This window comes from Mya arenaria, chromosome 6 (genome assembly GCF_026914265.1).
Source record: "Mya arenaria isolate MELC-2E11 chromosome 6, ASM2691426v1".
In the NCBI taxonomy this organism is placed as follows: domain Eukaryota; kingdom Metazoa; phylum Mollusca; class Bivalvia; order Myida; family Myidae; genus Mya; species Mya arenaria.
In genome coordinates, this window is record NC_069127.1 from 73332335 (window position 1) to 73358924 (window position 26590).

The 26590-nt window shown below is 35.2% G+C and overlaps 1 protein-coding gene across 1 annotated transcript; it reads left to right on the plus strand.

The window, feature by feature from the left end:
• The first annotated feature begins 1525 nt into the window (after nucleotides 1-1525).
• On the plus strand, nucleotides 1526-24929 carry LOC128239234 (uncharacterized). The gene is made up of 11 exons (XM_052955783.1): nucleotides 1526-1661; nucleotides 3252-3405; nucleotides 3818-4076; nucleotides 4862-4921; nucleotides 5798-5912; nucleotides 10050-10127; nucleotides 15823-15930; nucleotides 18579-18792; nucleotides 20426-20571; nucleotides 21070-21213; nucleotides 21647-24929. The coding sequence occupies exons 2-11, from the start codon at nucleotides 3261-3263 to the stop codon at nucleotides 21785-21787; spliced, it is 1410 nt and encodes a 469-aa protein (XP_052811743.1). The 5' UTR covers nucleotides 1526-1661; nucleotides 3252-3260; the 3' UTR covers nucleotides 21788-24929.
• The last annotated feature ends 1661 nt before the right edge of the window (nucleotides 24930-26590 follow it).

The window sequence follows — 26590 nt, forward strand, 5'->3', positions numbered from 1 at the left end:
TAATAAACAACCATATTTTTAAGGTATGAACCGAACAGAAGCCGTGCGTGTGTAATAAAACTGGCTTATCCATTTATCATGTCCTTAACGATCGAGGGACATGCGCTAATCTCTGACACGCGTTGTATATCGCATTTACACCTTTCATGGTATGATGTTATTGTGTATTGTCATAAACCTGTTATGAAGAGTTCCTTGACAATAAAAATAGTAAGTATAGTAATGATAAATAAACTACTGAAATATTTGGAATGCTATTTTACAAATGAAATATAACTTACAAAATACAATAATCTTTATTTAAAGTCGTCATGATCGTTAAAATAGAATTGCCATTAAAAAGCCAGCAATATGTATTATTTCAAACTCATCACATTAAAGTTTGACTTAAAAATGGACGTTCCAAATCTGCCTAGAAGTTTAAGATTTCCATAGAGATCTTTTGGCACTAAAAAACTGAACATGGGGCATTCAACACGAAATGGTTCCAAAGACACTCGTGGCTTCACTATGAAGAGGTGAACTGTGCCAATTAGTTATTTAACATACATTGTGAGACTGTGCAAATATGACTATTTAAAGAGAAATAATTACTGGTGTTTATAATAATTTATGATTGCACAATAATTAACATATCGCTGTTGTATACATGTTATTTCAACAGAAAAGGGGTTCAGATAAAAACACGAAAATAAAACCTGAACTCACAGGAAATCGAGTCCTTCAATGCTTAAAACTGAAATAAAATCTCGACGGGAGGGGACACCCCTCCCCAGCACACCCCTTCCGCGGCCCCAATGTCAATTTCCTTCCTACTCGCCTGTTTACAACAACCGTCAAATGGACATGCCTGTTGTGTCTTTGCAATTGCGAATGCTGTAGAATTTTGTTTTAAGAATGACTGTGTAAATACTTATGCCAAACTCGTTGTCAATGAAATGAGGGAACATCTAGTCAGTCTAGAAAACATAAAAAAAAACGTTTTATAAAGAAAATGAAAAGGCGCGATCCCTTAGACTTTAAAAAAATTAACCATTCTGTTTATGTGAAATGCTAGAATTCGTCGATAGTGATTTGCGAAAATAAAACATGCAGGAACTGGACGTGGCACTGCATCTCTTGTAACAAAATCAATAGTTAAACAAAACAAAAATGTTAGAATTTATGAAGTACTGAGTTAACTTACACATTTGATTTACATGTATTCTTGCATTTCTATTTATATTACTATTATCAAAAGTTTACTTATAACTGAATTTAATAAGGAAAAAAAACACAATGTGTTTGTTATTCAGTACATTAATTTTAGAACATGTGCATATATTATGTTTTTATCTTTGCCTTAATTTATTTTTTGTTTTATTGATATAAAATATGAAATAAATGGTGAAATAATTATCATTAAATATCTAATGTTTTAATTAACTGTAATCTTTTGTAATCCTATTACCCCCGCTGTCATTCACACCTTCTCGATCACGCCCGATAGCTACAATAAAATTTTGAAAACAGAGACCGGATGAGACCGGGACCGGATGAGACCGGGACCGGGAAATAGTAACGCCCCACATTACGTTTTAAAGGAACTTTTTTAATTTTAGATATTTTCAAATATTTTTTTGTTTTGGTCATCGACTTGATATTCAATTCAGCACACACAGGTATGCCTTAAATGACAATTTTCATTACTTTAACATATCGATACTCTCCTTTTTAAGTCTTTAATACGAATATTGAATTGTAATATATTTTCGGGAGATACATAACGTAACGGAAATATGAAAGACCCTTTTAAAATCTAAATGAATTAATCAAGATCAATACATATATATGTATAACAATCATCAATTTCGACTGATAAACATGTAACTACTTTATAAATAATGCATTGATGCAAAATATTAATGACTGATATTTGAGTGATAAGATTGTAACCGTTTTAACAGCAGAAAGTGCAAACATATTAAATGATTGATGAATGCTAAAAGATTAACTGTGGTCTACTACAGTCTCATAAGGTAGAAATACCGAGTTTTATGCTAATTTCTTTCAAATTTAACTGGGTACTTTATAAGAACCATTGTTTTCCGGCATTTATCCACCCTTTCTGGAATATTAAGCAATATATTATTAATTGTGGTAAATCTTATTTGGGAGTAGGTGTGCATCTTAAATGATTCAGTTACAAATCATATAACATAGTGTTGTCTTGCTCAGTCTATGTATTGCGTATTGTTGACGATTTCTGCCTCCACATAACCATTTCATAAAAACTTTTGCGTTTGTAATGCACCTGTCAATTGTAACCAAGGCCCGCCCAGGTCCGGGGGTATACCGGGGATAGCCAGGAAATGGGCCATGTTTTTACCTTCCAGGTAACCCCAAAGTGCCGGGCATTTGGCGGTGATTTTACCAGCAGTTCATTCCCGCAGGGGGGAGATCTTGCCCGTGCTTGGCTTGACCGAAAATCAAAGTCCCCACTATTCCCCGGACCTTGGGGGGGGGGTGTCATGGTTACAATTGACTGGTGCATAATGAAGGATATGTGTGGTAATTATCTAAAAAAGCCATATAAGATACAATAAGATACAATAATTTTTATTTAAAGTCAGGAATATGCTAAGAGGAATTCTAGTAGAATGTAGTCAAAATTTCGTGTCTGACAGCAAAAAAAGAAAACCAGTATAGCATTGTTCATTCCTGCTTAAGAGTATACAAAAATAGATTTTGGAACTGCAGTAGTGATTTTTGGGTGGAAAACCAAATAATATTTTTCATCCAAATTGCAATTAGACAGTAGGTCTGGATAAGGTTGGCAGTGTCTGGATAAGGTTGAGCTAGGGGGATGAAACGAATGATGTATGTGGAATGAAGAAAGACACATGTTGTTATTTATATTTATAATTCCAAGATTCCCACATTATAAAGCAGATTGTTGTTTTGATTACATGGGCATGGTGTTTTTATAACTATTCCAGTAACCTTCCTGATTATGTAAAATTACGTAATAGTTTTGTTGTTTTACTTAACAAATAAATCAGGCACCGACTGTTTGACAAATTATTTCTTCAGTGAAGCAAACTTAAAAGGACCTAAACTTTCTGCTAAAATTCGAAAGTGTTACCCTGAATGTCATTGCACTTGTGTGAAGTGCATGAGAGATGTTAATTACATCAGTTTTTGTCAGGCCATCCCATTGGTGAAAACATTGGCACAAACAATAAATAAATATTGTATACATCTTCATTCAGTTTTAGGCAATGGAGTTTATGAACTGTACACTGGTGAGTCCTGATGAGGTGGTATGCAACGGCACAAGCTTCAAGGCCGAGGAGAAACTGTCGTATGAAGACACATGGTTCTGGATCTACCTTGCTATCTACGTTGGCCTTGTTCTAGCAGCAGGTAATTTCATAGAACTGATTTGTTAATTTGACAGACCATTTCTTAGATAACTCTTAAGAAGGTCTGGTCCGAAATGTTCACCCTCATCTGATTAAAATAGAATTATAGAGAATTGATAAGTATAATCTGTAATTTCTTTACAGTAAAATTTCTCATTGAACAGAATTTTTTGTGTGTTCAAAAGCGATGCATGATATGATATTACTATCAGATATGTCTCATCCTTAGTGAACTCTTTTTTTCATATTGTTTTTTTTTGGTAATTTGATTATGGCTTTTATGAAAAGATCATAGTTATGTAAAAATCTTTAAACTGAAAGATGTGAGATTTTGACTTTTTGACACACAAGATTGCTATCCTGTGCTGGAAAGTGTTGTCAACTGTTAATTCCATAACAATATTTATTTTTAGGTTTGATGTCCGGCCTCACAATGGGATTACTGTCCTTAGACATGATGACATTGAAAGTCCTGAAAGATGGAGGGACTCCTGCAGAGAAGAATCATGCTCGGAAAATCCTTCCCATCATCAAGAGGCACCATCTGTTGCTGGTGACGCTGTTGCTAGGCAACGCTGCTTCTGTTGAGGCCATGCCAATATTCCTTGATCGGATATCAGACCCAGTTACAGCTATAGTAGTTTCTGTTACTGCAGTACTTATTTTTGGAGAGTAAGCATATTCAAGTTAAACTTAATGTGTAAAAAAAATGCAAAGTGAAAACAATTGCTGTTCTTTTAACATCCTAAAGAGGTTTGGTGAAATAACAGGCTTTTCAGCATTCCTGACTTTCAAACTTTGTTCTTCTTCTTAAAATGCTGCCTTTTTCCTACTACCTGTCAAATTCTCCATATTATTCCTACTTTTTATTGAAAAACGCGGATTTGTCAATTTTTTCACCAATTACAGTATTCATGAGGCAAAAATGGCATGTTTTAGTCATTTGAAACATTGGCTACATGAGATGCTTGATGGCTGTAAACTGTTGTTGAGCCTTTTGTTTCATCACAGTGTAGTGTAAAGGGTCTAAGACACTGAAAACCCAATATTTAAATAGAAAATCGTAATAAGATGTACTTGGATGTAGAGGATTTTCTTTTTGTTTTTCTACTTTTGACGTAAATACCTTCTTTCTATGAGCAAGTGCTGGAAAGCTTGATAAGAGATTTAATTAAGATATTTCTTAAACACACGATAGACATTCTTGGTGAATTATGGCTGTGCTGAAACATTCTGTCAGGTTTTTATAACTGGACAGGAAATCATTTTCAAAGTTCAATGTTTACAAACTAAATTTTCTGTGAGTTAACAGTAATTGATGTTTTCAATTTTGAGCTTGGGAATAAAAAAATTTCCTGTTAAACATCAATATATAAATGTAGTTCAAGTGAAGTCACTTTCTTGCTTGGTTAGGTCAAAGTCAATGACTAATTGAATGAACGCTTGTTACTTTTCAGAGTGATTCCACAAGCTATTTGCACAAGGTTTGGTCTGGCAATAGGGGCAAGACTGGCACCGTAAGTCTTCTATGATCTAGACAGTTAGATATACAGAAGTGGGTAACATAAATATCTGGCTATAGGGGCAACACTGGCACTGTTAGTGGTCTAAATCTAGACAGTTAGATATACAGAAGTGGGTAACATACAGGTTTGGTAAGTAGTCATTGTACAATAATTTTTTAAAGCTTGATGACAAAGGGAGCTAAAAGCTCACATACCTTATGCAAGTCTTATAAGTATTACTTCCTAGAATGTCATTTTATTCAAATAATAAAAGCAAATTTATGTCCAAAGGCCCAAAATTCTTCGATGCTGCTCATATGATAAATAACCTTTCAAAAATGACAAGAAAAGTAGGTAATCACATGGAGTGAGTTTGTCCTCCTAGGCAAAAATTGGTGGAGGATTTTTCTCCGCAAAAATGTCCATTCCTCGGAATAAATAATGAACTTTATGGATGACTGAAACATCACACCTAACCTGAACCTTTCAGGCTTAATATTAATGTAAGGTTCTCAAACCATTGATATTAACTTTTACCTTGTTTTAGTTTAACTAAATATATATATTTTACGACAATTGTAAGTAATTAAAATGTTATTTTAACCACTCTTGTTTGCACCATTTTATGCGAGAATATGGTCTGGTGTTGTGGGTGAAACCGGAGAACCTGAAGGAGACCCACTTGTCCGGCTTCGTGACCACAAACCAAACTCACATGTGCCCAGGCCTAGAATCAAATCCGGGTCGCCTAGGTGAAAAGCGAGTGTGTTAACCACTGAGTTAACCGGACAACCATGTTTTTAGGTTCATGCTGGTAAAAAGCTCATTGAGCTAATGTTTCTTGTTATCATATACCTGATTTTATATCATGATTCTTGTATCATGTAGGTTGGTATATCTACTGATGGGTCTGTTCTTTGTGGTGGCATGGCCACTCTCCAAGCTTCTGGACTGTTTACTGGGGAAAGATCATTCAACCTTCTTCAGAAGGGCACAACTGAAGGTAATAACAACTATATAAGCCTGATCAGTTGTAATGATAAACTTGCCTTACTCTAAGACTGCAATATCAAAATCTTAGGTGTGTAAAGAAGACAGCATAGCGCTCAAAATGGATGCATGTTATACACCAAACAAGATGTGATAAGGTTGTCAGAAAAGCGTTAAAAATGTAATATTCCTTAATCATAATTATGTCCCCTTTGATTATGTCCATGTTTAAATGCACTGCTAATAGTTTAAACCAAAGAAACTGCACTTAGATTTTGCTCAACATTTTCTTGGAATTTCCACTCCGGAAATGCTGTCATAATTCAATCGCATCAATGACTTAGTGCCATTTCTGGAATATATACACAAATCAGCAATTTGAAAACTTTTTTCTGTATGGACTTCTTTGGTTTTGTTTCTTCCAATGAAATTGTTGTATTAAGACTTTAAAAAACAATCTTTTAATTTTTTATGCACTAATCTGTGTGTTATAACGTTTCTTTATTTATGTACTGAAATATTAACAATACACCAAAATTGAAATTGAATTACTTTTGAAATAATTACTTATGAAATGAACATTTATTTATGGCGTGTGCTGGTAAACTGTTAATAAATATCTATTCATCAAAAATAAAATATATAGTTTTCATCTCCAAAAAAACATTTTACATTTGTTCCAAAATAATCATAGAATATTTTGTTAGCGTTTCATAAAGTGTCAGGAAAATGATAAATAGCATTTGTCATTTGTCACGTTCGTATTTACGTTATAAATAGGTTCTTTTTTATGGTGTTGCAGAATTGTAGACAAATAAAAAAAATTGTTATGGCATTATTTTGATGATTAATGAATTAGTTCATTTTTTGTTTGTATAAGAATTAATTCAACGTAACGCTTGTCTTCAAAGTGTCAAACAAATGATACAATAAAACATCAATTTACTGAACTAGATTCCATTAGTGTCAAAGGCAAGGAAATGGATCGGTGGTTAAGTCTATCTTTTATTCATGAGGCTGTCCGCTAGGTGATTTCTGGCTAAAATCAACTTATGAAACTTTCTCTTTTAAATTATTTATGCCGCCATTATTCAATATAGTTGATGTATACTTTACTGCACTGTATTATTTAGATTATTTTTGTCTGTCAGTAACACAATTCTAGGAAAACAAGTTTATATCTGTCAAATATTGCTCAATTAAGAGAATATATTCCTTTCTGTTTTGAATTATTTAGATTCATGTTTGTCTGCCATTTACACAGATCTAAAAAAAAACATTCATATATGTTAAAAAATACTCAATTCATGTAGCACTTTGGAAATTTGCCAGATTGCTCCAGAGCAAAGCATTCTTCATGAATAATTTATGAAAATTCACAGTGTCTCATAAGAATATGATGGTTTATAAGATGTTCAAAAAGGTAAAGTTTTTCATAGCAATAAATATATGTAAATTCATTTTTTCATACTTGCGTCTTAAATTATTTTGATATTTCACCAACTTAGTCCTCAAAAAAAAAAATCCCCCTGAATACTATCAATATCCCCCTGAATTTTCAGCCTTTCTGAACAAATCCCCTTGGATGGTCTCTAGAAATATGGCATGTATGAAGAAATGGAAATGAGACCTTGTAATTACAACCTGTACTTGCGTCCATTTTGAGACAATGTGATAGCTATTGTTCCTTTCATTGAGGGGAAGATTACTTAGCTCTTGTCATGGTAATTTTTTCCAGGTTAAATGGTATACACAAGTACATGGATTTTCTCAGTCATTTCATTGTGTGACAGGAAATGGACAGAAGAAGATATTGCATGTTGCCATTTAAGAAAACAACTAAGACTAATGTCATTTTATATCTGGTTTATGGTGTCACATCCTTTCAAGGACAGCAATAGAAATGCTCTTGACATGAAACAACAATAAGTTAACATTTGGTTGGTATTGTGGCATTGAACAACTTCTATTTTCGTTTAACAGGTACATTTCTCCTGAAAATTTCTTTTGCAGTTATGGGTATTCTTTGATTAAAAAATCAAGTAATGATAATGTGCTTTTAGAATCTACGGGTACATGTAGTTAATGCATTATGAAATGATTTTAAACAGAAAACAATGACTGTAGAAGTGAGGGTAAATCTAAAACTGTTACATATTTGTTCATATGTCGGAAAGTAATGTTTCATGGAACAGTTGTTCATACGTCTGAAAGTAATGTGTCTGAACATCTGTACCATGAAACAGTACTTTCCGACATATTAACATTTGTACCATGTCACATTACTTTCCGACATATGAACATTTGTACCATAAAACATTACTTTCCGACATAATTATGAACATCTGTACCATGTAACATTACTTTCCGACATATGAACATTTGTATCATCAAACATTACTTTCCGACATATGAACATCTGTACCATGAAACATTACTTTCCGGCATATGAACATCTGTACCATGAAACATTACTTTCCGGCATATGAACATCTGTACCATGAAACATTACTTTCCGGCATATGAACATCTGTACCATGAAACATTACTTTCCGAGATATGAACATCTGTACCATGAAACATTACTTTCCGACATATGAACATGAACATCTGTACCATGAAACATTACTTTCCGACATATGAACATGACACATTACTTTCAGACATATGAACATTTGTACCATGAAACATTACTTTCTGATACATGAACATCTGTACCATGAAACATTACTTTTCGACATATAAACATCTGTACCGTGAAACATTACTTTCTGACATATGAACATGACACATTACTTTCTGACATATGAACATCTGTACCATGAAACATTACTTTTCGACATATAAACATCTGTACCATGAAACATTACTTTTCGACATATAAACAATTGTACCATGAACATTACTTCCGACATATGAACATGACACATTACTTTCAGACATATGAACATCTGTACCGGACACATTATTTTCTGACTTATGAACATCTGTACCATGAAACATTACTTTCCGACATATGAACATCTGTACCATAAAATATTACTTTCCGACATATGAACATCTGTACCATGAAACATTGCTTTCCGACATATGAACATTTGTACCATGAAACATTACTTTCTGACATATGAACATCTGTACCATGAAACATTACTTTCTGACATATGAACATCTGTACCATGAAACATTACTTTCCGACATATGAACATCTGTACCATGAAACATTACTTTCCGACATATGAACATCTGTACCATGAAACATTACTTTCCGACATATGAACATCTGTACCATGAAACATTACTTTCTGTCATATGAGCATCTGTACCATGAAACATTACTTTCCAACATATGAGCATCTGTACCATGAAACATTACTTTCCAACATATGAGCATCTGTACCATGAAACATTGCTTTCCGACATATGAACATCTGTACCATGAAACATTACTCTCTGACATATGAACATCTGTACCATGAAACATTACTCTCTGACATATGAACATCTGTACCATGAAACATTACTTTCTGACATATGAACATCTGTACCATGAAACATTACTTTCTGACATATGAACATCTGTACCATGAAACATTACTTTCCGACATATGAACATCTTTACCATGAAACATTACTTTCCGACATATGAACATCTGTACCATGAAACATTACTCTCCGACATATGAACATCTGTACCATGAAACATTACTTTCCGACATATGAACATCTGTACCATGAAACATTACTTTCTGACATATGAACATCTGTACCATGAAACATTACTTTCCGACATACGAACATCTGTACCATGAAACATTACTTTCTGACATATGAACATGACACATTTCTTTCCGACATATGAACATCTGTACCGGACACATTATTTTCTGACATATGAACATCTCACCATTATACACGTTATTAACGAGCCAGTCCCTTTAAGATAGGATCTTGGTAAAGTTTGAGACTATTGTGCTTGTGAATAAAGCTGCCGTTGTTTCATTTATTATTTACTTCTGTACATCAGCACCATGACATATAAACATGATAGTTGTGAAAACTATTAAAATCCAATTAACATTCTTATATGTCAAAATGAAGCATTGTAAATTATATTGAAATATTATTATTTTGGTAATGTATATTTCAGGTGTTAGTGGATCTACATGGAGAGGCGAGAGAGCATGCTCACGAAACACTGACCAGGGATGAGGTCCTTATTATCAAGGTAGCCCATTAAGCTGGTCAGAAAAATAGTCATAGTAAAAGAAGTCATTCTTGTGGTTAGATCTTAAAGATAACTATAGTATCTTGACCTTTTGCTAAGTTTTTGAAGATTTTGAAGTTTTGCTATCAATATACTTTTTGTGTCGCCTGACTAGGCAACATATAGCGGTTACTTTTGTCGTTGGCGGCGGTGGCGGTAGTGTCCAGGGTCCAGGTTTTCATTTGTCCAGGGTATATCTCGTAATCTATTAGTGGTATCAACTTGAAATTTCATATGTAGATAGATCCCATTGAGGGCAAGTGCAGTGCACAAGAACTGTAACTCTTGCTTCTATATTTTTAGAGTTATTGCCCTTTGTTAATTTTCGTTGTTAATTTTTGTCCGGCTTAAGGTTGTTACCTTCAGTTCAAATGCCACCTACACTTGAAATTAAAATGGCAACATCTTTGTCTATAAATGAATAAAACGCCAATCTAACAGCTATAATGTCGCCAGTAAATAATTCGTCAGGTGACACATCCGACTCGCAGAGTTCTAGTTTGGTATTAAGCTGGAGATCTGTTAAATGAAAAATGTCTTGTTTAAAATCAGTCTAGTTCATGTTTTAAATTTGACAATAATGTAGATATCACAGTTCTAGGTTGAATGCATTCATAATTAAAAGTGAGATTTCTTTTGCATTTCATTTGATGACAATGTTATGAATTTAGTTGTTGTTTAATGTGCCATTTCTGCACTGCCTTACAAACTTCTAGGATCTGTATAGGTCAGTGCTTTTATGTCTAAATTAGTGAAAACATTTCTTGGAAGGAAGATAATTGCGGAGACTCCAGCTCATTACTTGAAGTTCAAGTCTAGAGAGTTGATTGGACATTGACTGTAATGAACGTGACATCTAAGACATTCATTTTTTCTTCTTCAAAAATAGCATTCTTATGTCAATAGTTTCAAATAATAGGCTTTATTAAGCTTGTCTGTTGTTATATTTTGCAAAAAAAGTTGACTTATGGTCCTATTAATTACTCGGTGCCAATGATCAGATCAAAATTTTATGTCATTGTTAAAAACCAATGTTGGCCTAAATTTGGTAGTTGTTTAAGATAAAAACATGTTTGTGAACATTGGTACACATGTTAAAATAACAATACATCTAGCGATAGGCCTATCAAAATAATGTTTGTTTTTTAGCTCACCTGTCACTTTGTGACAAGGTGAGCTTTTGTGATCGCCTTTTGTCCGGCGTCTGTCGTGCGTAGTGCGTCGTCCGTCAACAATTTACTTAAAAGACATCTCCTCCTTAACCGCTGGGCTAATATTAATAAAACTTCATAGGGATGTTCCTTGGGTGGTCTTCTATCAAAGTTGTTCAAAGAATTCAATTCCATGCAGAACTCTGGTTGCCATGGCAACCAAAAGGAAAAACTTTAAAAATCTTCTTCTCCCAAACCACAAGGCTTAGGCCGTTGATATATAGTAGGTAGGATCACCAAATGGTCCTCTACCAAGATTGTTCAAATTATGGCCCTTGGGTCAAAATTGGCCCCGCCCCGGGGGGTCATGGGTTTTCTCTATATGTTTATAGTGAAAATTTCAAAAATCTTTTCCTCTGAACTTACTTGGACTAGAGCTTAGATATTTGGCATGATTCATCGTCTAGTGGACCTTTATAAAGATTGTTCAAATTATGGCCTTGGGGTCAAATTTGGCCCCGCCCCGGGGGGTCATGGGTTTTCTCTATATGTTTATAGTGAAAATTTCAAAAATCTTTTCCTCTGAACTTACTTGGCCTAGAGCTTAGATATTTGGCATGATTCATCGTCTAGTGGACCTCTACAAAGATTGTCAAATTATGGCCCTGGGGTCAAAATTGGCCCCACCCTGAGGGTTCATGGGTATTCTCTATATGTTTATAGTTAAAACTTCAAAAATCTTCTCCTCTAAACTTACTTGGACTAGAGCTTAGATATATGGCATGATTCATCGTCTAGTGGACCTTTACAAAGATTGTTCAAATTATGGCCTTGGGGTCAAAATTGGCCCCGCCCCGGGGGGTCATGGGTTTTCTCTAAATGTTTATAGTGAAAACTTCAAAAATCTTCTCCTTTGAACTTACTTGGACTAGAGCTTAGATATTTGGCATGATTCATTGTCTAGTGGACCTCTACAAAGATTGTTCAAATTATGGCCTTGGGGTCAAAATTGGCCCCGCCCCGGGGGTCATGGGTATACTTGATATTTTTATAGTTAAAACTTCAAAAATCTTATCCTCTTAACTTACTTGGACTAGAGCTTAGATATTTGGCATGATTCATCGTCTAGTGGACCTCTACAAAGATTGTTCAAATTATGGCCCTGGGGTCAAAATTGGCCCCGCCCCCGGGGGGTCATGGGTTTTCTCTATATGTTTATAGTAAAATAAATCAAAAATCACCTCTGAACTTACGTTGCTTAGAGCTTAGATATTTGGCATGATTCATCGTCTAGTGGACCTCTACAAAGATTGTTCAAATTATGGCCTTGGGGTCAAAATTGGCCCCGCCCCGGGGGGTTAGTGTATTCTCTATATGTTTATAGTTAAAACTTCAAAAATCTTCTCCTTTGAACTTACTTGGACTAGAGCTTAGATATTTGGCATGATTCATCGTCTAGTGGACCTCTACAAAGATTGTTCAAAGTATGGCCTTGGGGTCAAAATTGGCCCCGCCCCCTTGGGGGGTCATGGGTTTTCTCTATATGTTTATAGTGAAAACTTCAAAAATCATCTCCTCTGAACTTACGTGGCTTAGAGCTTAGATATTTGGCATGATTCATCGTCTAGTGGACCTCTACAAAATTTGTTCAAATTATGGCCCTGGGGTCAAAATTGGCCACACCCCGGGGCGGATGGGTTTTCTCTATATGTGTTATAGTGAAAACTTAAAAAATCTTCTCCGAACTCACAAAGACAAGTAACGTCTTAATTTAAACTGGATAACATATTTAGTACACATACCAATTTTCAATATGGGCCACATACAACAATTAATAACAAATATACATATATAGATACACACGTAAAATCAAGTAGTGACAAGAGCTTAGATATTTGGCATGATATATCATCTAGTTGACTTGTACCAATATTGTTCAATCTTTGGCCCTGGGGTCAAAATATTGCCCCACCGGGGCGGTCATGGGTTTCCTTATATATGTATATGATGAAAACTTAAAAAATCTTCTTCTCCGAAACCAAAAGGCGAAGGCCTTAGATATTTGGTATGAAGCATCGTTTATTGGACCACTATTAAGATTGTTCAAACTTTAGCCCTGGGGTCAAAATTGGCCACGCCCCGTGTTCATAGGCTTATGTTTTCGATATTTGTATATAATAGAAGCATTAAAAAAAATTCTCTCCGAATTCACAAGGACTAGAGCTATTTGGCATAATACATCATTAAGTGGACCTCTACCTTTATTGTCCAAACTTTGGCATTGGGGTAAAAAATGACCCAGACTTCTAAAAAACCTTAACTACTTTGAACCATCCAGATTTTTTATCAAACCAATGTGCAATATATGACAGGTGAGCGATTCAGGGCCATTTGGCCCTCTTGTTATGGTTTCCCAACCAACCCTTATATTTTGAACGTGACCCTTTATATATGTTTATTCCCACCAATCAAATTTTTCTGGCGGCTATTTTTATGCCCCCGAAGGTGGGCATATTAAAATCGCACTGTCCGTCCGGCCGGCCGGCCGGCCGGCTCTGTAACTTTCCCTTGTACAGACAGATTTCAAAATAACTTGCCACATGTGTTCCACATACCACAGTGTTTATTCACAATGGAGTGCTGCATATAAGGACATAGAGTATATAGGTTGTCATGTCCGCTGTTACTTTCTCTTATATGGACAGATTTTAAAATAACTTGCCACATGTGTACCACATACCAAGACGACGTGTCGCCTGCAAGACCCGTGTCCCTACCTCAAAGGTCAAGGTCACACTTAGTGTTTATTCACAATGGAGTGTTGCATATAAGGACATAGAGTATAGGTTGTCGTGTCCGGGCTGTAACTTTCTCTTGTATGGACAGATTTTAAAATAACTTGCCACATGTGTTCCACATACCAAGACGACGTGTCGCCTGCAAGACCCGTGTCCCTACCTCAAAGGTCAAGGTCACACTTAGTATTTATTCACAATGGAGTGCTGCATAAGGACATAGAGTATAGGTTGTCATGTCCGGGCTGTAACTTTCTCTTGTATGGACAGATTTTAAAATAACTTGCCACATGTGTTCCACAAACCAAGACGACGTGTCGCGTGCAAGACCCGTGTCCCTACCTCAAAGGTCAAGGTCACACTTAGTGTTTATTTACAATGGAGTGCTGCATATAAGGACATAGAGTATAGGTTGTCCTGTCCGGGCTGTAACTTTCCCTTGTATGGACAGATTTTAAAATAACTTGCAATATGTGTTCCACATACCAAGACGACGTGTCGCGTGCAAGACCCGTGTCCCTACCTCAAAGGTCAAGGTCAAACTTAGTGTTTATTCACAATGGAGTGCTGCATATAAGGACATAGAGTATAGGTTGTCGTGTCAGGGCTGTAACTTTCCCTTGTATGGACAGATTTTAAAATCACTTGCTACATGTGTTCCACATACGAAGACGACGTGTCGTGTGCAAGACCCATGTCCCTACCTCTAAGGTGAAAGATACACTGTGTTTATTCACAAGGGAATTCTGAATATAAGGACATAACAGTGTAGGTTGTCAAGTATGGGTGGTATTTTTTTATGTTCAGAGGCAATTTAAAATAACTTGCCATATGTATTTGACACGTAAAGGCAAGATCTACTTTTCATGTACTGACCTTGTTCGTAGGTCAGTGTCACATTCGGGGGCATTCGTCACATACTGTGACAGCTCTTGTTTTTTCCTCTTTTGACTGCACTTTCTAGTGTAAAAATTACATTCAGACAGAGCTTTGAGATTGGAAATAAACATAATTTATTCTGGCCTTAGCTTATCCCAAGGCTCTGTTTGTTGAGATGCTTATGTATGCCCTTAGATCGTCCATGACAAATCAGACAATGATCCTGCATGAGCCATATACTGTGCTCTAGCTTTCAGACAGATGATGACATCAAACAACCCCCGTCATGAATTCTCACATACCTGTTCAACCAATTGAGACATTTACTTGTCACATTTAACCCATGATATACAGATACTTATAGACTTGGATTCAATCTACTTGTACTGTTTTGATAAACAAAGTAGTTAGTTATCGAGGGTATTCGTAATCGGATTAAGCGTCCTATCAAATGGCCATATCAGTGCTCCAGCTAAGCATGAATAGAGTGTTGGGGCGCCCCGCTGCCCTTTTATGGCGCCCTGCTGCCTTTTCAAATGCCTCGCTGTGCCATTTTCATTGACAGAGCGGCCTTTGATGATAATAAAATTAAATAAAACAACAGACACACCGTCACATGTTCCAGTAATTCTAATTTGACCTATCTAAGTCGGGTGATGAGCGATGTCGACGCGCGAGTGGGCGGTGCTTCTCGCTTGTCAGATTTTCTTTTCAGCCAATCAAAGCTAAATGACGCTAAGCGTGATTTGAAATCCTTTTATTCCTCCAAATGTGTGAAAATGTTGATGGTCAACAGACAATTATCGACTAATGTAATTGTCAATATTTCAGGGAGCGCTGGACATGACTAACAAGCAGGCGAAGGATGCTCTGGTGCCCATTGACTGTGTGTACATGCTGGATATAGACAAGACACTTGACCATGATACCATGACAGAGGTAGCATTGAAGATTATGACTTTTAAAATATCTTCTTTTGAAAAGTATTTTCTTGAGCATCATAGATCATGTCAAATCCATTGAAGCTGCACTGTCAAGGATGGACTGTTTTGACAACTTTTTTATTTTTTTGTCTGGGAATGAGCCAATTTTTGCGTAAATGTCTTGAAACCAGTGGTATAAGACTGCTGACAAAATATCAGATCGCAGTTGTTCATATTTACCTTTGATAATTGACGTTTTATGACTAAAAACGTTACTAATTCTTTAAGGAAAATGTTTTTTTCAGCAGTATTCGAAACAATTGAGATCTGTTCTTTGGTGTGTTGTCTTATATGACTGAATTGAAGGCATATGTGCCAAAATCAACTGATTCTGAGACAAAAATATAAAATAAAAGTCAAAACTGACAAACTGTAAGGCCACTACTTTTATATAAATTGGTTTACAAAACCGGCGGGTCTAATTTTCCGAAAAGTACAAAAAAATAAAAAAATGAATTTCACTTTTTTCTTCAAAATTATTTTCCCGACCGTATTGATTTTGGTGCGAAACGAAAGAAAAACGAACAGATGAGAGTACGAATGCAGTAGATCTCGACTGGTTTGTTGTTCTGTAGCCGTATTCGCCATTTTATAGTGATAGCATGTGAGCCAGTCAACTGTTATGGCAGCGCCGTTGGCAATGGCGGAATTGACGATAGCAGTCATTCTTTGTATGAAATAATTAATTAAAATATACAGGAGTTGTGAAAATAACAAAAGCAATAAACATTGGCAAATTTAACAGCCGCCACAAACAAAAACTGTTACGTGATTGTTGTTTTTCCCCGCCAATTTAGGTCATGAAAACATTGTTGTTTATAGATAAAAAATAAAAATGTCAGCGGCTGCCATCGAATTAGTAGACACAAATATATGTAAATTATGTGTGAGAAAAACATTTATAACATTTTATGGCTACATATCAAATAACAGTGCCCTAAGTGTGAGTGGTGAAATCGAAAGTAAAATTTCTAAGTTGACACCGGTGACCTAGTTTCACAAGTTCGGTCGGTTCATTTTTTAAATGGTTTGGAAATACTTATCATTGAGTCAATGTAAAGCTTGTGTTTATTCTAGATTACATGTTTATTCATGTTTGGGTTAATAGTAGAGTAAAAACAATGAAAGAGTTGAACACATGTGTCAATGACATTTACTAATGCCAGGAGTTGTGTGCAAAACATTTAGATAAAACAACACGGAAACTATTTTGAATAAGTTCATTTCAATTTGTAATGAACTTGATATTTCACTATAAATGAGATTTGTTGTTGTAACCAAGGAATACTCTTTAAAATACAAGATAAACAATAATGAAGTATAGATCGATGCCCTGTTAACGCTTGTATACACAAAATGGCGGAGATGGAAGAAGATGAAAATATTCAATACATAATTATGGATTTCTCTGTTACTATCATTGGTACATAAAGTTAAGTCACATGCACGATTTATTATTTTGCTATGTGACTTTTATGTACTGATGTGGTATTTTGCTACAAGATTTGAATTTGAAATGGATTTGGTGAACATATCCGGACTTAGCATGAATCGGGTTACACACAACTAGGACCCCGCATGGTAAAGGTGATTAAAACTCAAATCTCGGTCTAGTTTGGATTTTAGTTTTTCAGGAATTGTTTTCACAATATTAAAGCTCAAATGACTTTATTAAATGTTACTTCCTTATTTACAAAATTGGTAATTATTTCACTTCATTGACATTTTCCAATATTGAAATAACTGAAACAATGATTAGAAAATGTAATGTATTGTTTTAATCCAGTGCAATTTTTGTGGATTTTAATGCGTAAAATTCGCCTTCTCTCTTTTTTTCAATTTAATTTTGGTCAGTTTTAAAGTGTTCTGCATTCACGTTTGCTTTAGCATACCCTTAAAGCTAAACAAATATATCTTGCTGAGTGATATTCAATGTGTCTTTGATAAAAAGTTTAGTTTATACATGTAAACATGTTTTAAGTCAATTTGATTAATGTTTTATATTCACAGTATGTAAGATTTAAACATTGTGTTTAATTAGAACTTTGAAACTTTGAGTGCATTAAAACATGCATTAATAGCAGTTTAAAAATGTCAAGTTAATGATATACATTTTCAATGTTTTAATGTTGTTCTCTGATTTTCTCCCTTCAAGAGTATGTTTTGTGACTTTTTTCCCTTTTTTTTTTTTTTTTTTTTTTTTCGACCACCCGGTGGACATTTTCTCCAAAAATTCTTGTAAACCAAAAAATAAAAAAGGAGTGGCCTAAGTGTAAGAATGCAGCTTTAAAGTTTCAAACTATTCCTTGCCTATGAATTCCTTCGAGTAGGAAGTGTTTATGGACAATGAAACATACACAATAGATTAATCCTGCCTCATAAACTGTTGCTGAAAAGACTGTGGATGATGAATCCTAAATTAAAGCTTGACCCTGTCAAAAATAGCAAAGTCTCACCAGTATGCATAACTTAACCATGTTTAATGGTAGATAATAGCACAAAACACCATTATTGATGAGCCCTTGTGGGGTCTGATGAGTTTCAAATATAATGTGTGTTTTCCATATATGTCAGTTATTTGAAATATAAGTTTAACCATTTTAGATCCTGTCCCAAAGCCATTCTAGAGTTCCAGTGTTTGAAGGCAGTCGCGACAACATCGTGGGTCTCCTGATAGTTAAAACCCTCATCAAACTTGACCCTGATGATGCCACACCCATAAGGACCCTTGTCGAGAACGGCACTGCCAAGTCTGTCATTACAACCACAGATGATAAGCCATTGTTTGATTTGCTCAATGAATTTCAAGAAGGAAGAGGTACAGTTTTGTTTGAAATGGTTTTATATATAATACCTAGTAATGTTAAATGGTAAGGCAGCTATTGTTTTCTAATTAGCTAGACTGTGAGATGGTATATGTTCATAAGATTTTTAACAATCCTGTGAAATATCTGAATGTCCAGATTAATATCCATTAATATGCATTAATCAGGACATTCAGATATTTCACAGGATTGTTTAAAATCTTATTAGGACTACCTGTAAAACATAAAACCCCCGGGGGGAAGGCAGTTATTTATATAGTATATAGGTGGGTGTCTATTTTCGCTAATATGGACCCCACAAGGGTAAACTTGCTTTTGTATGAGGGTGGCATAATTTAAAAGTGCCTTCCCCCTGGGGGTTATATGTTTAAATGGAATAGCACTTACTTGTAATACAGTTAATGTTGAAAATACAATGTAGCTCATCGATTTATTTTTTTATACCCCCACAAACGAAGTTTGAGGGGGTATATAGGAGTGAGCTTGTCGGTCGGTAGGTCTGTCGGTCGGTCTGTAGGTTTTCATGGTTTCCGGACGATAGCTCATGAAAGGCTAGACAGATTTTAAAAATGTTTGGTACACAGGTGTAACATCAGAAGATACAGGTCAAGTTCGATATTGGGGCCAAGGTCAAGGTCACTGTTACTAAAAATAGAAAAACGGTTTCCGGACGATAACTCCTGAAAGGCTTGACAGATTTGAAAAAAATTTAGTACACAGGTGTAAAATCAGAAGATACAGGTCAAGTTCGATATTGGGGCTGGTGGGGCCAAGGTCAAGGTCACTGTTACTAAAAAAAGAAAAACAGTTTCTGGACGATAACTCATGAAAGGCTAAACGGATTTGAACAATTTTTGGTACACAAGTGTAACATCAGAAGATACAGATCAAGTTCGATATTGGGGTTGGTGGGGTGAAGGTCACTGTTACTAAAAATAGAAAAATGGTTTCCGGACGATAACTCATGAAAGGCTTGACAGATTTGAACATTTTTTGGTACACTGGTGTAACATCAGAAGATACAGGTCAAGTTCGATATTGGGGCTGTTGTGGCCAAGGTCAAGGTCACTGTTACTAAAAATAGAAAAATGGTTTCTGCTTCATAACTTTAATTGGGCATAAGATATTGTGATGAAACTTGCTGTATAGGCAGCCTCTGTGAAGACAATGCTCGTGATTGAAAACGGGGCCAGTGGAGTAAAGGTTTTTGTGCACTGTTACGAAAATAGAAAAAACGGTTTCCGGACAAACAATACATGCATGATAAAAGAAGATGCAGTGTGCAGTAACCTTGGAGTTATGGCCTCTTTTCAAAGGAATGGTTTGCCATTCCTGTGTCCAGACGGCATTTGGGGGTATTCGTCACTCCTGTGACAGCTCTAGTTCTGTTTGATATAAGCAACTTTATTCTTCATCTTTCAATATTTATGTAAGAAATCTTATAATACTCCACTTCTGTTGTGATACTGCACACTTTTGTGAGATCAGATAAATTGTCTATAGCAAGCTGTACCCTTGACTGCGCTTGAGATATAATGTTTTATAAAAATTGTCTGACGTTCCAAATTTTCCAGTGGAATCAGTGGAATGAAATAAATGAAACTGAAATAATTATTTCTTTAATAGGTCATCTAGCCATTGTGCATCGCTTTGCTGGTCACGAGATGTCCATGGACAGTCCTGATTCTGGTTTAATCAACGACGATCCAAACATGCCTCTGCTGAGAAATTCACAAGAAGATGATGATATTATGCTGGATATACGGTCACAGGTCCTAAACTTTAGTACACAATATATACTTACTTAAGTACTTACATATATGAGGTATCTTAGGCTTAACTATTTTTGAAAGACGGCTAAAGAGCTGATATGAACGTACTTCAAATCCGTTTTGTTAGGCTTATTAAGATATGATTGCTAGTGTTGTATGTGAGAGGGTATGACAAAGCTCTTAATTGGGCACCAAACATTATAGCAGCTCTTAATTAACTTATGTGGACAGTATTGGACGCATGTAGCACTTGAAACAATTGACAATATTTTTTGTATGCACAAATGCTTTGCAAAGCTTAATTTGTATGTTTTAACTGTGTTCAAATTTTTTTTTATCAAAAAGCCTCACTCTTCATTACCTGGCTTCACAAATTTAATCTAGGCAGCTGTATGTTAGATTGAAATGTTTAGCAATCCAGCAAACATTTTACCAGTGCAGGTCTTGAGATCATGTGTTAATTTTGACCAATGTTACATCTGTTGTCTGTTCCTTCAGGTTGTAGGTATTATAACCCTTGAAGATGTCCTGGAAGAGCTTATACAGGAGGAAATAGTTGATGAGACAGACGTGTTCATTGATATCAAACACCAGCTCCGTGTTGCGAGGGCAAAGGTGGCCAAGAAAACACCTGTCAGAAAGGTACTGGATGAGAAATTAGAAACCTGGATTGGTATTTATAATGACTTTTGTTAGGTTATATTAATGTCATGAATCTAGCATGAAATGTAACCAGAACAAAATGTGAAAACTAAAAAATTAAATCAGTTTAGTGTTGTATACACAGATAGTCATTCATCATGAGTATTATTTTTTCTCAAAAAAATGTTGCGGTTCTTCCATGACCTTTGTGTCTTTGTCAGCTGTATAAGTCTCCTTAACCTTTAGGAATCACTTGAATTGTTCAAGATATTCTTATCAAATTTTCTACTCAATACAATGTAACCAATACACATACATGTAGCAATACACATAACTCAGGTTTGAATAATGAAGGAGTTATTTCCCTTGAAAACAACAGTGTTTGCAAATTCAAAAGACACCTATGACCTCTCGTATTGGATTGTAATTTCAGCGACGGACTGGTATGCTGCGGAGTGTCTCCCACCCTCCTATGACCCATCCACCGCCCATGTTGACACACGTCCCAGACCTTGTATCTGTATCGGAGGCCAACACAACAAACGTTACCATACACACTACAGCAGAGTCATAGCTAGTGTCATTGTTAATACCTATAAAATTGTTCAACGATGGACACTGGAGAGTTGAACCAATTTTGAATATGTGGATGGTCTATCTAAAGATTTCATAGCATTGAATTTTTTTTGACAATGTACACTGTGTTACACTAAAAAACAGCTGTGCTGAATGTATGTGTAAACACATTGTATTGTCAAAAAAGATAGTGGACACTAATTTCACATGATCGTACACCAGAGCGATGATGCTATGCGTATGTGTTAGATTTATCATTATCAAACCTCTGATGAATGAGAAAGTAATTCTATATAGCAATGCATAATATAATCATACAATGCAAATTGATGTGTGTGTGTGTTTGTGTGTGTGCGTGTGCGTGTGTGTGTGTGTGTGCGTGTGCAATCAATGTGTAAAGCATCACTTACACTAGACAATGTTGAAAGTTGATAGAGTTATGTGATGGATGGGTGTGTTCTGGACTAAATTGTTATAGAACACAGTAAATACAAGAGTGCATAGTGATATGAACGCATAATATGATATACATTGTAGGTAATAGGTATTGATTAATTTTCTATAGATAAATGTTTTAATAGAACAATTTTTGGGACCAGAGATTGAAAAACCTATGTTAATGATGCTTCTTTTCATCTCAAAACATATTTAAAGTATTATAGATTGCATAAAAATAACACGTTGACAAGTTAGCTCAATTGGTAGAAACCATGGTGCTTTGTTTTTCTACATCTTTACTGTAATAATATGAAACCCAAGTTTTATTTTAATGAGCTGTTACAAAGATTGGTCCACAGCAGGGACACTGGAAAGTGAGTGTGACTGCTTTTTGTGAAAATATAATGGTAAAAGTAAGTATTAGGATGGTTTCTGGAGACTAATAGGATGGTTTCTGGAGAATAATTTGAATTCTTTACTAAGTATGTAATTTTAATGTATGCCATTATTTTTGTAATCTGTACTTTAAATTATTTAATATTCTTTTTCAAAAATGTATCAAATAAAATATAACTACATCTTGAATGTAATGAAGTGGTTTGGAATACTATATTAGTGTAAATAAAATAATTGATGTTTGTAAGCATATTTCTATGTGTGAATTTACATAATCAAGGGAGACTAGTCCTTCAAATCCAAAATGATCTTCTGCTAGGACATTACAATATTTGCTAATTGGCATATTAATTTCATAGATCTAAGTTAAGCTTGTCATGAAAAAACGATATGTTAATAAAAAATATTCATTGAGATCATTGAAAAAACAATATACATTTAATTTGTTAACTTAGTTCAAAGGATAAAAATAACTATTTTTAGATACATGTATTTGGTAACACAATTTCTTGGTTTAATAGGACCTTATTTATCTGTTATTGTTAACCATGCTGTAACAGCTGGATCTTCAAAGATGCCATACTCAAATTTCACTTCTAAAAATGAACACATTTGTTACTGTTTTATTTGTTAATATTTTGTTAATGTTTTCATATGTCATTTTTAAGGAGGTTTTCAACGAAAATCAGGTCATAAGAATGGAAATGTCATTTGGCGGCAGGCATTAAACATTGGTTTAACTGAAGCATTGATGAATCGTAATAAAAGTTGGTGTGTAGGTAGCTTATGCAAAGAGCTATCTTGGGGTTGCTTTTAGGGGGGAAGGGGGTCAAGATCAAGGTCACTGTTACTTAAAATACATGTAAAAATAGTTTCTGCCCAATCACTAAAGTAAGAAATGATGGCTAGTAATGAAAGTTGGTGGAGCTAGCTTTGGATTGCTTTGATGGGGGGGGGGGGGTCAAGGTCAATGTTACTAACAATAGAAAAATGGGTTTGGGCAATAACTTTAGTAAGGATTGATGGATAGTGATGAAAGTTGGTGGAGCTAGCTTTGGATTGCTTTGATGGGGGGGGGGTCAAGGTCAATGTTACTAACAATAGAAAAATGGGTTTGGGCAATAACTTGAGTAAGGTTTGATGGATAGTGATGAAAGTTGGTGAGTAGGTAGCTTTGTGAAGAGAACGGTGTGGATTGCTTTTGAGGGGGTTGGGGTCAAGGTCAAGGTCACGGTCACGGTCACTGTTACAAAAAAATGAAAAATGGTTTTTGCCAAGTAACTTAAGTTAGAATTGATCGAAAGTAATGAAAGGTGGTGTGTAAGTAGCTTATGTAAAGAGCTAGCTTGGTATTGCTTTAGAGGGGGGAGGGTAGGGTCAACGTCAAGATCACTGTTACTAAAATAGAAACATGTTTTCTCCCCAAAAACTGGAGTTAGAAAAACAAACAAATACTTAACTAGAGTAAATGTCAAGTTACATTTACATAGCGTTTTCTAACTCATACAGGAAACAAATTGGCTAAAATTTCTGATTGCCCATATTTAAAATATTATTATGTGCCATAGAACTTCCAGATTTGGGATGAACCTAGGTTCTAAAAATGTACAGAATGAACCAGCAAGCATTTTCGTAAATGAGCCGATATAACTCCAAAATTGGCTGTCTGCATTCAGAAAACAATAGCAATACTGTTATTGTCCAAAACAAAGCATAGGGTGGGGTTTGTACGCAAGAGAACGGTATTAAATAGTTGTTTTGAAGCAAAAAAATGCATGCATTGAGTGAGTTGGGAAGCCTAGTAAGAACGTGCATTGTTTTCACGAGATATTTTAATACAGACATTATTTTGATCTAAAACAAACGTCTTCGTAAACGAGCAATTGCTCTTCATTCGGTGCACAAGGTCGTTTCTAAAAATTATCGTTGAAACATATAGAAAACAGTGGCAATACTCGCCGAATCGAGGACGTTTTCCACTCAAAACAATGAAACAAACGGGAAGCATGGACGCACCTGACATTACTGCCCTTGTTATTATGCTTAAAATTGTTGTCTACAATAATTATTTTACAACTCTGTTTTTTTTTTAATTTTGAGTAAGAATTTTCCCAATTTCCTCATCAGGGCTAACAAATGTTCTCCACGTATAGGTGTTCTTGTTATTTTTTTTCTTACTGTGATATATTTTACTTTTGTGCTAATACTTTTTTGAGAATTGAATATTTTTGTAGTATTTTGTATGTTGGTGTATATGTTAATTATTTAACTGCTTCTTTACATAGCATTAAATGTATATCAGGCGGGGGACTTCTTGTCAGTAATTTTTAACCTTCGTTGTCCGCTGTCTGTCCTCCATACATTTGTTAACACTTTATCGGCCATGTTGTCTATTCAATCTTTATAAAACTTGGTCAGAATGTGTGTCTCTCATGATCAATAGTAGATCGCTAGCTCATATGTTTAATTAAATAGTCGTACTTGACAGGATATTTCCTTAACCAAATCGTCATGAAACTTTGTCAGAATGTTTGTCTCTGTGATCTGGATCACGTTCGACCAATAGTCATATCTGTTGAAACTTGGCAGAATGTTTGTATTTAAGGAATGACTTGCGGGCTTGATGTCATTATCGGGGTATGTTCATACCCCGATAATGACACCAAGCCCGCAATTCATTACTTATATTTACACCAATAGTTCATTATTTCATTCAAGAATTGTTAAAAAAACTTAATTTCAATAAAAAAAATAATTCAGTAACCCATTCCTATAGAACGACCCGACTCTAACCGGAAGCATTTTTTTTCAAATGACGTAACAATATCGCGGGAAAAGATCAACCACTTGAAATCACTTTTAAACGTAAAAATTCAAACAGTTATGGCAACTAAACATTTAAAATTTAAAAAACTAACACTTTCTAGAATGTTGATTTATATATTACGGGACCTTCTGACACAATACAAATAGTAACAAGATAAATAATTTTCATGTATATTGTTATGCAATGAATTGCGATCCGAACATATCCGAAGATGTTGCGTTCATCGATTGATGAACGCAATTGCCGAAATGACGTTCATTTAAGGAATGGAAGTTGAGGTGTAAATATATCCATTTTAGGTCACGTTTGATAATTGGTCATGTCTGGTGAAGTATGTTATCTAGATCACGTTTGAGTATTATTCGTGTCTCGTCAAAAAGTCCATGTGAAGAACAAACGGACAAACGTTTGAAACAACTTACACAAATGTTGTACTCAGATGCGCGACCTTCATGGCCTTGTAAATATGTCCGGAGCAAAATGTGTTCTATTCAAATCACCCGTTGCCCATTGTTGCGCGTTGTCTGTATTTTTGCCGGTAAAAACCCCCTTGCCAAACACATCTAGCTAATCTTAACAGGCCAGTTTCATACATAACGTTTCTTCTGGCTGCAAATATTTCTACAGCATGAACTAACATCGACATATGACAATAGCACAGGGTAAGGGCGGATGTTGTATATGTTTTACAGAAAAAAGTTGAACAAAAGAAAAGAAAAAAGTGAAGTTAATTAGTACAACGAATTCAGGTAAACTTTGTTGTACATCACGTGTGTGTTAGGTGAAAAAGTAGAGCATCAGCTTTTAGCAGTGATATCATTTACTGAGCTAGATTAATTCCGCGTACATGTACCTTATATGCATCGAACGACGAACTTGTTCAGAACGATTATCTTTTTTTAGTTTCATGTTGATGTTTGAAATGCAGACACGTCGGGACAGACGGGCGATACTTACTCGAACTCCTGATAACTCTTGAACACAAATAGGATCCGCGTTCCATGCGCGTATACTCCTCGGAAATGATTATTTTCGGTGTACTGGTTCAAGACCCATTTTCGCCCAGAAATGGAGTTTTTCTTAAATAACTTTAGAAATACTGAATAATATTGAATACAGACAGTGTAGTGTCCTGTACCA

Coding starts and splice junctions, on each gene's coding strand:
- LOC128239234 (XM_052955783.1), top strand. CDS start 3,261: ATGGAGTTTATGAACTGTACACTGGTGAGTCCTGATGAGGTGGTATGC. Junction 3,406..3,817: donor TGGCCTTGTTCTAGCAGCAG/GTAATTTCATAG, acceptor ATTTATTTTTAG/GTTTGATGTCCGGCCTCACA. Junction 15,931..18,578: donor ACCATGATACCATGACAGAG/GTAGCATTGAAG, acceptor TAACCATTTTAG/ATCCTGTCCCAAAGCCATTC.